The following is a 13056-nucleotide window of genomic DNA, read 5'->3' as shown; positions in this document are numbered from 1 at the left end:
ACACGGAGGGGGGCCGGCAATTCCGTTCTGCCAGCTGCCACCGCGTCCCTGCCACCGGCTGTCCCTGCTGTGCCAGCCACACCTGGGCACGGACAGGCAAAAACAGCTCCCATCTAACCCCAAACAAACCACCACCACAGCACTGCCCTGTTCTCTGCATGCCTGGCAGTACTTCATGCCTTGCCTAATTTTCCCCATGGGCACAGGGCTTGCTGCTAACCTGGAGTGTACCAGGCTATTCTGGAGCACCAGGGGATTACAGCGCCGGTGCACCACCGGATTAAGAGCAGGCTGCTCTCAAAACACAACTGTCTGCTACTGCTGCTAATCTAAAAAAAAAAAAAGCACTGAGGGAATCAATAATGGAAGGATAACTTCAAGGTGAGGGAGATTCAATTTTGTGTTTTCAAGTGTTTTGTTGTAATGCAACATGCCACGATTTTTATTTATTCGTTTCAATGAAAACGCTGTCTGACAGAGTTACTGTGCTGTGAGCTGAGGCCCTTCATAAGCATAATCTGCATTTACTTTGTTGAGAAGTGCATTTTAAGCACTGTATTACCAGGGCTCCACTGACTTGGAGGCTTCTAGTTTATTAAGTCTCTCTGTGGGAAACAGCACCTGCTCAGCTCAACAGTTCAACAGTTTCTTCTCCTGAGTCCATGCCCCAGCGAGTCCCAGGTCTGAACCCCAGTTTCAGAGGGGTTATCCAGTCTGAGCTCTCATACAACTTACTGCAAAAATACCTTTACCCCCCTCATCTCAAAGCAAATAAAAGCAGCTCATACAGACCAGTCTGTGATCTAGTCCAGCACAGACTTGACCACAGGACAGAGCATTAGAAATCTTTTCTATAGCAGTTCACTTCCCTGTGGTTCTGGGCAGACCACTTAACTTTCCTCACAGTTATCCACTTGTACAAGAATAATTATACACAGTTTCTTTCCTTGCTGAAAAACAACTTACTGTACTACAGAACTTAAAAGAAAGGGATGGGGTCAGGCATAATTATGAAACCTTTCTGAACTATTTAGAACAGTCCAGTGTGTGGTGTCTACCTTGCCATTCCCAGCTCCAAACCATGCCACTGTGACTTGGAAGCAGCAGTTGCTATCAGTCTGCTAAAGACAGCAATGACATTTTCATTAGCAGAAAAACCCTGAGCATACTGGAAATGTATCCTATTGCTCCACTGCATGGAGCACCCCATACAGGAACCACTCTATATACTCAGGTACCTGTCTGTCATAAGCAAATCTATTCTATCCCCTGAGGAAGGGGGGGAAAAAAGAGACATGGCTCTTCACTGTGCCAGAGGGCATATTTTCTATATCCATCAGGCTTAACATACAGTTAGAGCCATCCTGTTAAAATTTTAGCAATGGGAATCTTCAAAGCTGCAGGCTACAGAGAAAGCACGTCTCTGATAGCCCAGGATCTTCTCCCAATTACTCTTTGTCAGCTCACTCTCAACATCCATATCTCACTGAAGGTCAACTGTGGTTGAAAACATCCAGTACAGACTCATTCATGATAAGAGTAAAAATAATGAAGACATATCCACCCTGAAAAGCAGCACACATTCAAATCTAGTAGGAAACCCAAATAGGCTCCCTTCTGATTTCACCTGGTAGGACAAATGTCCCAGTTGAGAGAGACAAGCAAAAGAAAAGAGAAAAAGAGATTGTGTGCCTTTACAGCAGCCTGTGATTGCTGTCATGTTGTCATCCCCCTGAGTGCTTGCCCTCCTGGGAGAGATCTGAGGAAGAACAGCCTCACACACTGCCTGGGAGGACACAGCCTGGAAATTCATCCTGGGCCTGAGGAATGGGGGAGGAAGGCACGGCCATCATCTTCCACCTCATTTAGAGCTGCACTCACGTTTTTATTTGGGGAGTGGGAAGACTCCAGGTTTCAGCCATGCCTTCACAGAGGTGGGTTTTTTTCCTGTCTGAAGTTTTGTGAGTGGAGACATTTAGAAAACAGAAATACAAAGAACAATATAAATTGCTACAGCAGCATACAAGCATCAGTACAGAGGTATCACAACACAATCACACAAATACACTTTCATGAACAGACAATGTCTTGAAAGTCACTCTAAATTTAACAACCTTCATGTCAAAGCAAATAAATACTATGTTATAAAAACACAGATTGAAAAGTCTAAAGATATCCTTAAAATCCAACTGCTGATTAACTCAGTTTTTTGTGTTCTCCAACAAGGTTCACTATCAAGATAGTAATTTTTTTTTCTTTACACAGGAGAACAGAATCTCCACAAATTTTATGAAAACTACTCCCTTGTGAATCCCAGAGACTGGGGCAGTGTCCTGCACTCTCTCTGGTCAGTGTCCTGCTCAACTGATAATCACTTTCTTAACTTCAGAGATCCACTACAACCACTGTACCAGAAGCTACGTAAGGAAATAAAGCAGCACAACTGGAGGGTGAAAAAGAGTCAGTTCTAGCACCCAAAAGGATAGGCAGAAAGCAGACATTTATAACAAATTTAGAACAAATTTCCAGTCAAGGAAATAATTTTTTAAAAGTAAGAGAAACATTTAGATTTTTCAAGATAAATTTCTGAAAATGAATACAAGGATATAAAGATTTTCTTAAACCAAGAAGGACAGAAGACAATTAAATCTACTGAGGGGTTTGAGGAGAAGTTAAGTACTTTGCTTCATTACTCTTTAAGGAGAATAATGGGAAATTCTTTGTCAAGGGATACTTCCACATGGGAAATCAAGAAATTGCTTGCAGATAGAGAAGTCCCTAAGGAAGAGACAATTTAAGGACTTTGCAGCTCTGAAGAAAAGCTTAAAAACAAAGAGGTAGGGTTTGGAACACTGATGTCTTTAGGGATATCCCATCCCTCAGCAAGTGAACTACATCAAGAGACAGGCTCCACAGAACAAACCAGTTTTAACACAAAGATTACAGTTCATTGAGATTTGAGGTGAGAGGCTGCACACAGACCAGTTAAAAGAAAAGCAAAGCAAGTATTTGAAACAGTATCACTAACACAGAACAAAGCAATGCAGCTTCGTAAAGGTAAATAATGTACCTTTACTTCTTTAAATATGGCAAATGCCAAAGTGAAAGATCCAGCAGTATAGAAGACCTGGTCTTTTGAACCACAGCTCCCACTAAAATAATTATTTTCAGGTAAAGTTTCTGCCAAGAAATAAAAACAAAACCCCAAGTTTCTAACAAAACAAAAGTATATATCTCTCTCTGCCAGCAACTGCAGCCACCACAGGTCACAAAATCTTGACCAAGTCACCACCAAACCCTTTTCCAACTAGTCAGGCTCCTCTTCCTGAAGCCTTTGGAGCTGGCAGTCTTTGGTCATGCAAAACAATCCTGTTCCCTCTGGACAGTGGACATCTATGGATCCCAGTGAGCTTTTATATGACTGGAATATCTCCCAGCTAACTGGACTGAGGCACATTTTGTGGGGATCACCAAACTATTATCCAGTAATTATGGAGCTGGTCTGGAATTCACACTGGTGATTTAGCTGGAAAAGGTCCCATCTCAGTATCCTGAACCACCCACTCTCCACAGCTAATTTGTTCTGAAATTACACATTGCTGATCTGGCACCTCTGCCCTGCCTGCAGGACCAGCCTCTTTCCATGCCAGTGGTTTAGGCAACAGGAGATTATTCCTTATTTTCCAAAGAATGCAGTTATCAGTTTTGTCACTGCTTTCTGAAGAGCTGATCCAAAGAGCTAATTAATCCTTTCCTCCTCTAGGATGATCTTATGAGAAAAATTCCTCTGGACACAGAATTTCTGCTTAACTAACCTTTCTGACCAGGGTCTCAGGGCTAAAATGTGAAGTACCCAAATGCCCAGTGACCCCAAGAATTCCCCCTAGCCTAGCTACATAGATTATTAGCTCCCTTAAATTATTCTTGGTCAGTAAAACTCACTGGAGAGTGACACCTGCCCATAACTTCTTCAATCCCTTCTACTAAGAACTGTTCCCATAGGTGAATGTTTCCCTTCTCTGTCCAGAGCCTGGGGCAGTGCCAGCCATGCCAGGTTCACTCCAAGTGGCACCTCAGGGAGCAGGAGGCACAGAAATGCTTTAGTCCTCCCCCACATTTAACACATATCAGTTAAGATTTAGCTGGTGCTTGTGCTATTTTCAGCTATTCTGTGTTTAAAAGCAGAGAGAACATGGCCCACCACCATCTTCCATCAAAAAGAGGATAAAAAGGGCAGTTCAGCACAGCAACAATTGGATTGGCACACATTGATGCAAAGCTCACACCAGTGCCAAGGTAATGCCTCAGGCACATCTGTCTGTCTCTCCTCTGGTCCATTTTCAGCTCTTGTAAAGGTTTCCTTGACCTCCCTGTAACTGGGTTACAGATCATGGAGATTTGTGTAGGTGTTTTCTTGGGTTTGCTTTTCTGCAGCACTAGAACCCAGTCACCAGAGACTTACAGGAGAATTTAAAGAAAAGAGAAGAAAAAGAAGGCAGGTTTAGTGACCACAATGTGTTCTGTACAGGAGCTGCTCTACAAAAGGACAAAATATCCACCCCACCAGAGCACATCTGCAATATACACATTTTCAGCTACTGAGTACTGCGCTGAACATGGCAGTAAATCCTCAACTGTTTGGCAGATCATCCCAACACAAACATTACTGAAACCAACAAACAAACACATCCGAAAATTATTTTCTGGTATCCACTTGCTAAAGGAATGTTCAATAAATATAATTCAAAGTAGGCTGGTACTTCATGGAAACACTTAAGAGTCAAAAATCTTCCCCACCCCAAAATAAAGAAACAGGTCATTAGAATTTCTCCAGTTCTCCAGTTCCATTTATAATCTGCTTTGCAGAAACCAAAGCAGCAGCTAGCCTGAGGTGCCAGCATCAGTTCTGAATCTGCACTCAAAGGATTCACTCACCAATTAACATTGATTCTTTCTGGTACTCTTTGCTGAGGTGGCAGCGCTGGGTCACACAGGACACGTATCTCTCCAGAACATACCAGCACATCTCATAGTAGAAAGGATAGCGGAATTTGGCGTGCACCTGGAAACAAATCAACACTGTCAGTCCACGGGGAAGGCAGAGAAGTTTGCAGCACAAGGGCCAGTCATCATTCCCATCGTGTTATCAAGAGCACAAACAGTGTGAGGAGGGGGAGGGGAGAGGGTGGGAGCAGGGAGCTGAATGCCTCCAGCATACGGAATGAGGAGCCAGCCTGCCTGCCACGGCAGCATCATTTCTTGGTTCACTAATTTGTATCCTCTTGGGGTGGTGGGAGAGGAGAGGGTTTGTGTTCTTGTGAAATCATGAAACTGATGGATGGCCCCTACAGAATTATTTACCTGCTGTATAAACATAGGGTGGTCACATACAGATGTTAGTCACTAAAACTTAAAATAAAGGTGTGGGTTTTCATCTACTAAACACTATCACAGGATTTTTATCAAAATGGCAACATTACCTAAAATGAGTCAAGCAGGAAATTAATCTTTTTCATTTGTGGTTGTCTCAACAATTTGATTAAAGAAATTACCACACAAATTCTCGATAACTGCACATTAAAGTAAAAATCCCTTATCCCAAAGGTTTACCCTTTGGTAGCAAGTTAGCCTTTGCCACAAACAGAGTAAGAATAGAAGAGCAAGCAGGATTTTGACAAAAGATCCTGTCAAGCTGTGTACTTTTTCTTACATCTCAGACCTGTTGTTCTCACACAAAAAGCTGAATTCTCCAACACTAGTTATTTGTACGAGTATTTCAGATACAAAAGAAAACAAAGAGTGTTTCCTTCCTTTCCAACACAGTTTTCTATCTGTAGAAGGTCACTGTACCACAGAAGGATCTGGGAAGCTCCTACAATGCAGGAAGATATGTGTATTTGTTGTGATTTGTTAAAAATGGATGCCATGCATCTTGCATGCACTTGTACTTACACTGTACACCTCTTTCTCCTGGTGGCACAGAAATCTGCATTTTGCAGGCTCACATGCACTGCACTGGGGTTACAGGAGCTGCTTTAAAATATTCTCTGCATATTCACTGCTCCCTAAGCCCAGCACCCACCCTTAGTGTAAAGCTGAACTGCACCAGAAAGGAGCATTAGCTCAGAAATAAAACCAAAAACACCACCCACCACAGATCAGCCAAAGGCCCCACGTCTGAACAGAGCCACTAACCCAGCACCTGCAAACTCAGCCTCAGCTCTGCAAAGCAGGCACTGTCCAAACACCTGCCTGGTGATCAAAGCATCCACTTGAGCAGATCAGTGACTCACTGGAATGCCCAGATTTGAAACCTGTCCCCCAGGTGGACAGCCAAAGAACTTGCCTCTGTTTCCAGGGCACAGGAAATGCAAACACTCTTAGCAGTAAAACAAAATGCAACAAAGGCAAAATATACTGTATTGTCACACTAGATGCATCACAGTGTAGGATTAAATACTCCATGGCAATTCCCAGAAGTTAAAGTCCCTTAAATTCAACACAAATACAGCTGACAAATCTGAACTGCTTGTTGCTACAGGTCATGCAGCCAGCACTGCTACACCTTCCCAAATGTTTCCCTGTGTGGTTTGTTACAAAGCACACATGCGAAAAATGAAGGGAAAAAAGAAAAGGGAGATAAAAACAACCAGCCAAACAACAACACCCTAAATGTGAGAACATTTAACCCCAGGGCCTTTTTGCATTGAAGAAAATTTTTCCCTTAGTTTAGTTATTTGCCATAGAGAAGAGATCAAGTCACTTATGACTATTAGGGAACACAGGGGAAATTATCCATGCTAAAATATATGCTAATAAAGGAACTCAAATTTTTCCAAGAGAGCACTGCAGGAAACAAAATTTGCAAAGAATTGACTTACAAACAGGAAGCCGCCTTCCACCCCTCAGCCTTCAAAAGGTTTTCAGCCACATGCCTGGGAATATTAAAGACATCATTGCTCAACATTTGTTGACAGATTCTGAGCTTCACCAAATTTAGTTGTTACCAATGTTAATTCAATGTGAAAGACAAGGCAGTAATGCATGCAGTGCTCCCATTATGTATATCAATCTTTAATATTCAATTTGAGTTCCTAATTGCCTCGCTATCAATGTTCCAACCCACAGCAAATCCCTCCATGCCTCTGTAATCCACTGTTTGCCCAAGAAGGCTTTGCTTTTACAAACCTTCAGAAGGAAGAGCTCTCTACACCATCTGTAGACAGAGATACTGTGCAGAGATCTACAGGGCCCTCTGCCAGTAAAGAGACTCCAACAGTGCTTTAAAAACTTTTAAAGTTTGCCTTATGGAAAAGTATAGAGGAATATGCTCTTTGTGATATCCCTGAACATTTATTAATTATAATGGATGTGAACTGCATTATGGCATGTCCATACTCTTTCCATTGTACACTCATAGGCAAATGAACTCTTAAGGGCAGGGGAGGAGGAATAAGGGAAAGAAGGAAAAAAATTAAAAATATTCTGTGATGAGTTTGAAGTGTAATATCTGAGCCAGACACTGCCAGAGGACTGAATTCCCCACCAGCAGGGAAATACACTGGATCATCTAATAGGCATTTCCAGCTCTAACTTCTGTGATTAATAATTTACAATCCACTGAAAAAAAATTTAATTATTCCTGTACAGCAAGGAAAAAATCCTCTCTGGAATATGATCCATTTCTTCAGTTCAAAGTGAGATTATTTTAGAGCTTTATATACCCCTCCAAAAACAAAACAAAAACCCTAAGCAAGACACACATTTTCCTGAAAAAAGTCATAATCTCTTCCATAATGCTCATTAAAGTCATTACAAACTCCACTTGTGTTTAATCAATCTAATCACACTATTGAAAAGCAATTTATGATTATTTACAAAATAATTAAGCTATCCACTTAATATGTTATTTTACATTCCAGAAAACCAAGGGAATAGCAAACACCATCATCTGTGAGTGACCACCTTACGTATATATTCAGAGTGCCCTTGTTCCCACCATGTTCCAATATGTTAAAGTAATTAAATTTAGATTAATTGGGGCTAAGTTTGACACATTCTTCCTCTTCAATACTAGAGAGCTGTATCACCCCTGTGCCAAATGATGAATCCCTGCATGGCATCCTGCTCTGCAGCTCCTCAAGCTGGGCTTGCAGAGAGCTAAACAGCTTGGCCTGTTTGACTGGCTGTTAATTGGCCTCCAGGAAAGCCAGGCTGCAAAATGAGAGTCTCTACGAACTGTAAGGCTGGAGAATATTTGTTTACCTCAATTGCACATTAGGAGCTGTTTCCAACAATAGACATGTTTTTTATTACTCCTTAAAACTATTTTTAAATAGCTACAACCCTCTTAAAAAGTCTCCCAGGGGTATGAGGAATTAAGCTAGAATAAGCATGACAAGTATATAAACTAGGCAATTTTATCAGGCTGTAAATCAGCATTACCATTTCAACCCTGTATTTATTCTTGTCTGAGCTAAGACAATAACAACTACACCTAGCATAAAAATGACTTTGAATATCAGCAATCAAAGATGATTAAACATTACATAGCAGGTTTAAACACAGTGAAACCTCCATAAAATTGCTCTGTGCAAAATGAAGAGGAGAAGCACACCTGTATTACACTTTGATTTGAGTGTGGCAAATTACTTTGTCAATCACATCATGTAATTTACTTCTGTGCCATACACAATGGAAAGATCAATACTGATGAGAAACTCATTTGCAGTAGGCTCACACTGGCAAATTTGGGTGAACTACACTGCACGGAGTCTGCCACACCAGCCAGTGTATGAATGGAATTATTTCAACAAATAAATGACAAAATTTGATTGACAAAGCAAATAATGTAGTACACACCAGAATCCTGTTTCGAAACCATTTCCCCTTCAAGATTCCTGCACGATATTTTTAGCTGGGGATGGGGAGGGGGGGAGTGTTATTATTTCTAAATCACAGTATTGATTTTTTCTGCCTTTTATCAAACTTCTGTATGCCTTAGCTGCAGAGCTTCTATTTTGTTTCTGTGCAGAAATTCTTGCTATTCTTCAACTGTTCACACAGTCCTGATTTTATACATCTGCCCACGAGCACAAGTTTGTGAGCACAGGTACAGCCTGTGCGTAACACGTTGCCAGCACACAGCAACATCCAAGTCTGAAATTGCTTCTGTGAAGTCCTGAATATTCTGAGCTGTTGGATTTCATTGGGTTTTTTTCAAGCACTCCACTATTTTTGCAAGGAAAATGATAAAGAAATACACAGACTTCAAAGAAAGTTTAAACAAAAAATGACAAGAACAAAGGTCTGATTTGGGATTTCCAAATGTTGCAGTACCCCTTTCCCAATTAATGGTGACAGAACATTTTTCAAGATGCAGATACCCAACTCCCACAACCTCCTCACAGGATCAGTGTGCCAGTAAATTTTAAAAGGCATTTTAGTGTAACTTCCTGGTTAATTCATAGAAGTTACCGAAATATTTAACTGTTATAAGGAGTTTTGCCTTCTAGCATAAAAAGCTTAGAAAATCAAAGCTGCACCCAGCTTCCCAAGGAGAGGAGCCTGGAAGCACAACTGAGCAGCTACAACCCAAGTTGTGTGATCCTGGGTAGCCCAAGTCCTGTGTGAATTAAATGTCCATTTTTATACAATTTAAAGGAAAAAGAGCATTTCCTGCCCATCTTCCCCAAAGACTTCAATGGAAATCACTCATTTCTGGCATTGATTCTCCCTCCCAGTCTCCCCTTTTCCATTCTCCAAGTGCAAACATCCTTCCCAGCAACAACACACCCTCCCCTGCACACCTGCAGGGTAATCCCAGCATGTATTGCTGGTTCTTATTTACAGTCACACTGGAAACCTTCCTGTGCCCAGTACCTCTGCCAGGTGAGCCCCTTCCTGCTCCTGTCACCGTAACTTTCCTGTCCAAGTCCCTCTGCACTTTCTCAAGACACTTGACCCTCTCACCTGTTCAAAGCCACGCTGAATCCACTCTGGTCTCTACCTCCACTTCTGCTCTCTGCCACACTCCTCTGCTCTAATTCCCCCTAAATTTCAACTTTTGTCTTCATCTCTCTTCCTCTAAGAATTAATTTTTCTGCTTTTCTTCCTTAAAGTCACTCCAGGAAACCCACTGCTCCCACCACTGTTTGGCAATGTGAAGATTACCAGGCCTTGTACCCACTGGGAAGCCAGGGAGGCTGGGGAGAGGACACCTCACTCCCACTGAGTCAGAGATGCACTTCAAAACAATCTGTATTTGCATCAGGCCTATGCACTCTCACTGCAAAGCAATTTGGGGTAAAAGCCAACTCAGAGCAAGATTTGTGCCCTCTTGTAGGGGTGAACAACAGTGACATGCACTGATGTCCACAACACACTATTTTAAGACTTCTCAGTGAAGAAGAATTGCTATTTCCTGCCATTTTGCCAGCCCAAATCTCCACTAAGAGCTGGCACCTGTGTCAGTGGTTTATCAGCACTGGCTCAAAGTGAGGTCTCCAAAATAGTCCCCATCTGGATTGCACATTCCTCTGGTCCATTTTTATACCAGGGCCTTGCACAGGTTATTTAACAGCCTACTAAACCAGAGTCACTTCCTTCAGATCCTGCTGCTTTTTGAAACTCAATGGATAAGATGAGTAGGTGCCCTCTTTATTAACCAAAGCTAAAATTGTCACCCTCAACAAAGAGGTGGCACAGTAATCTCCCCCAGCCCTTCCCTTAGGTAGGTGCTACAGCCAGATGAACATCACAACCTTCAGATCAAGGTCCCACCCCAGCCTCTCCATTCCAATAAATTCTTGCATGGTATCAAGTCACTGTAGTGGCTGCCAACTACAGATGTCATTTCATACACAACTTCTGCACAGCTGTGGGCAGCAGAACCAGTCCAGTATCATCAATTTTCCAGGATCAGGCATCCACCCCAGGTATGCACAGAGAAGTGATAAGCAGAGGGTTACCAGAAATGCCAGTAACAAAGGTCTGTAAAGTGCAATATGGTTTTGTGCAAAAGGGAAGGTGTTTTATGGAAGTTTAACAGGCAGACAAAAGACACAGAAAGGACACATCTGTGGGAAGCAGATGAGTAAATCCCACTAAAAATAACCAACATTTGAAAGTCTCATTGCTTCATGTTTACCTCTTGTTTCAACGACTCTGACACGGAGATCCCGTCAGTTGTTGTTTGTCAGAAGGGAATAGGAGGGAGAGACTATGACAGATCATAGTCACAAAGAACTGCTCAGTTAAAAAGAGAATGAAGTATCCTTACCCTTGTTCTGTCCTCAATTTCATAGATGCGAAGCTGCATGGGAACATTAAAGCTATGCAGGATATTTCCACCAAACACCAGAGAATCTACTGGAGTATAAACAGCGTGTATCCACCCTAGAGAGGGAAAGCAAAGAACTGAGAATGCCTCGTGCTATGTAGCATTACAGAGCAATTTAAAATAAAATTTTAACAACCCTCTGAATCCCACTGTGCTGGGGATGAGAGGTTAAAGCAGTGAAAGGTTAAATGGGATGCTCACAGCCACACTTCAGGACCAGTCACAGCAGAAGGGCACCTTGTGACGTGCAGTCTTACAACCCTCTGTAAATCAGTTCTATTTATTCACCCAACACTTACAGTGTTTACTGAGCACACGCAAGTTTATGACTCAACCACATCCATGACTAAGAAGTAAATTCAGTCTGTTCCATACACTTGGCTCTCAGACTGGCACCTCCAGAATGGCTGCAAACCATGTCAGCAGTGCTGGTGGGCCAATGGTTGTGGAACTGGCCTGAGCCACACCAAACTTCCTTCACACTAGCACCAGAATACACCTTCAGAGGTAAAAGATTTTAAATAATTACCAGCCCTCCTTCAGGGGTGAAAGTTTCATCACCTACAATCAACTTCCTGAAGTAACCAAGAAATCATTTTCACTGCAAGCCTCAAGTTAAGGGATTTAACATTTCTGGTACTGGAGCTGATGAGACTGTTCTGACCCAATGCTACAAGGGACTGAATTAATTTCACAGGCTCCAAAGAATCTTCTATCACAGTGAAAATCCAGGCACAGCAATTCAGACAGCCACACACCAGCTCTTCTGCCTCTGCATTGTTTGCTTGGTCTGTCAGGAGCTGAAGCTCTGGCTATGCAAGACTGTAGCCTCTGATCTCTGCAGTGAAAAAGGAATTGATCCTGCTAATGATCTGGGACCCACAGAGACCTGACACTTTTTTCCTCTTCTTTTTAATGAAAAGCATTACAATTTATAAACCAGCAGACAGCAAAGCAACATGGGGGGCAGTCAATTTTCTCCTGACTGTGCAGTACTTTCCATTAAAGCTGTGGCAGCTTTCCCTCACTTCCAGATCAGTGAGGGAGCAGGAAAATGCCATTCAGCCTAGAGGGTTTTCCAGCCAGCAGCCACAAAAGTGCTCCTCCACAACAATTTTTCAACCATAAAGGCCTGCAAAGCTCTATCTGGGAAGTCCTTGAGCCCCAGCAGATGGCAGGGCTGGGGCTTTCATTTAAGGGCATGTTGGTAGGACAGTGATAGGAAGGAAAAGAAATCAGCACTAGAATTTTCTCCCTGGAAACACAAGCACTCTGGATACATTTTTCTGAATTTTAGAGTCACAGAATGGTAGAGGCTGGAAGGGACCTCTGGAGGTCCAACCCCCATGACCACCTAGAGCCAGCTGCACAGAACTATGTCCAGATGGCTTCATGGTATCTCCTGGGATAAAGACTCCACAGCCCCTCTGGACAGCCTGTTCCATGTTTCAGTCAATTTACAGGTCTGACTCCACACACTAAATGTGATGCATATAAAACCAGCAGGTGGCTCGTGGCCCAGGCAGCTCTCGGAATTATTCCATCCTTCCTTCTCTGGTCAGCATAATTTCAGTGACAGAGATCCAGCCTGTTTGTTACTTCCAAATCAAGAGCAATCAACTAGAGAGGATTTTTTTTTTCATGTAAGGGTAGGGTGGCAACTACACATATCAACACTATAAATATTTCACAGCTGAAGTAATTCAGCACCTCAC

The 13056-nt window shown here is 42.4% G+C and overlaps 1 protein-coding gene across 11 annotated transcripts in view; it reads right to left on the bottom strand.

Annotated features, from left to right (window-relative positions):
* The window catches only part of KDM2B (lysine demethylase 2B), a 106522-nt gene that overhangs the window by 48350 nt on the left and 45116 nt on the right, over window positions 1-13056 (bottom strand). For all 11 annotated transcript variants that reach the window (XM_021532716.4, XM_085592775.1, XM_077787255.2 and 8 more), the window contains 2 exons: window positions 11282-11397; window positions 4936-5062 (listed from right to left, as the gene is read on the bottom strand). In XM_021532716.4, the coding sequence (XP_021388391.1) occupies window positions 4936-5062; window positions 11282-11397 (243 nt within the window). The remainder of the gene's footprint in view (window positions 1-4935; window positions 5063-11281; window positions 11398-13056) is intronic.

The sequence above is a fragment of the Lonchura striata genome, chromosome 15 (genome assembly GCF_050655825.1).
Source record: "Lonchura striata isolate lonStrDom1 chromosome 15, ASM5065582v1, whole genome shotgun sequence".
Classification (NCBI taxonomy): Eukaryota; Metazoa; Chordata; class Aves; order Passeriformes; family Estrildidae; genus Lonchura; species Lonchura striata.
The sequence above is the reverse complement of the archived record's forward strand: the minus strand, read 5'-3'. Positions and strand labels throughout refer to the sequence as shown.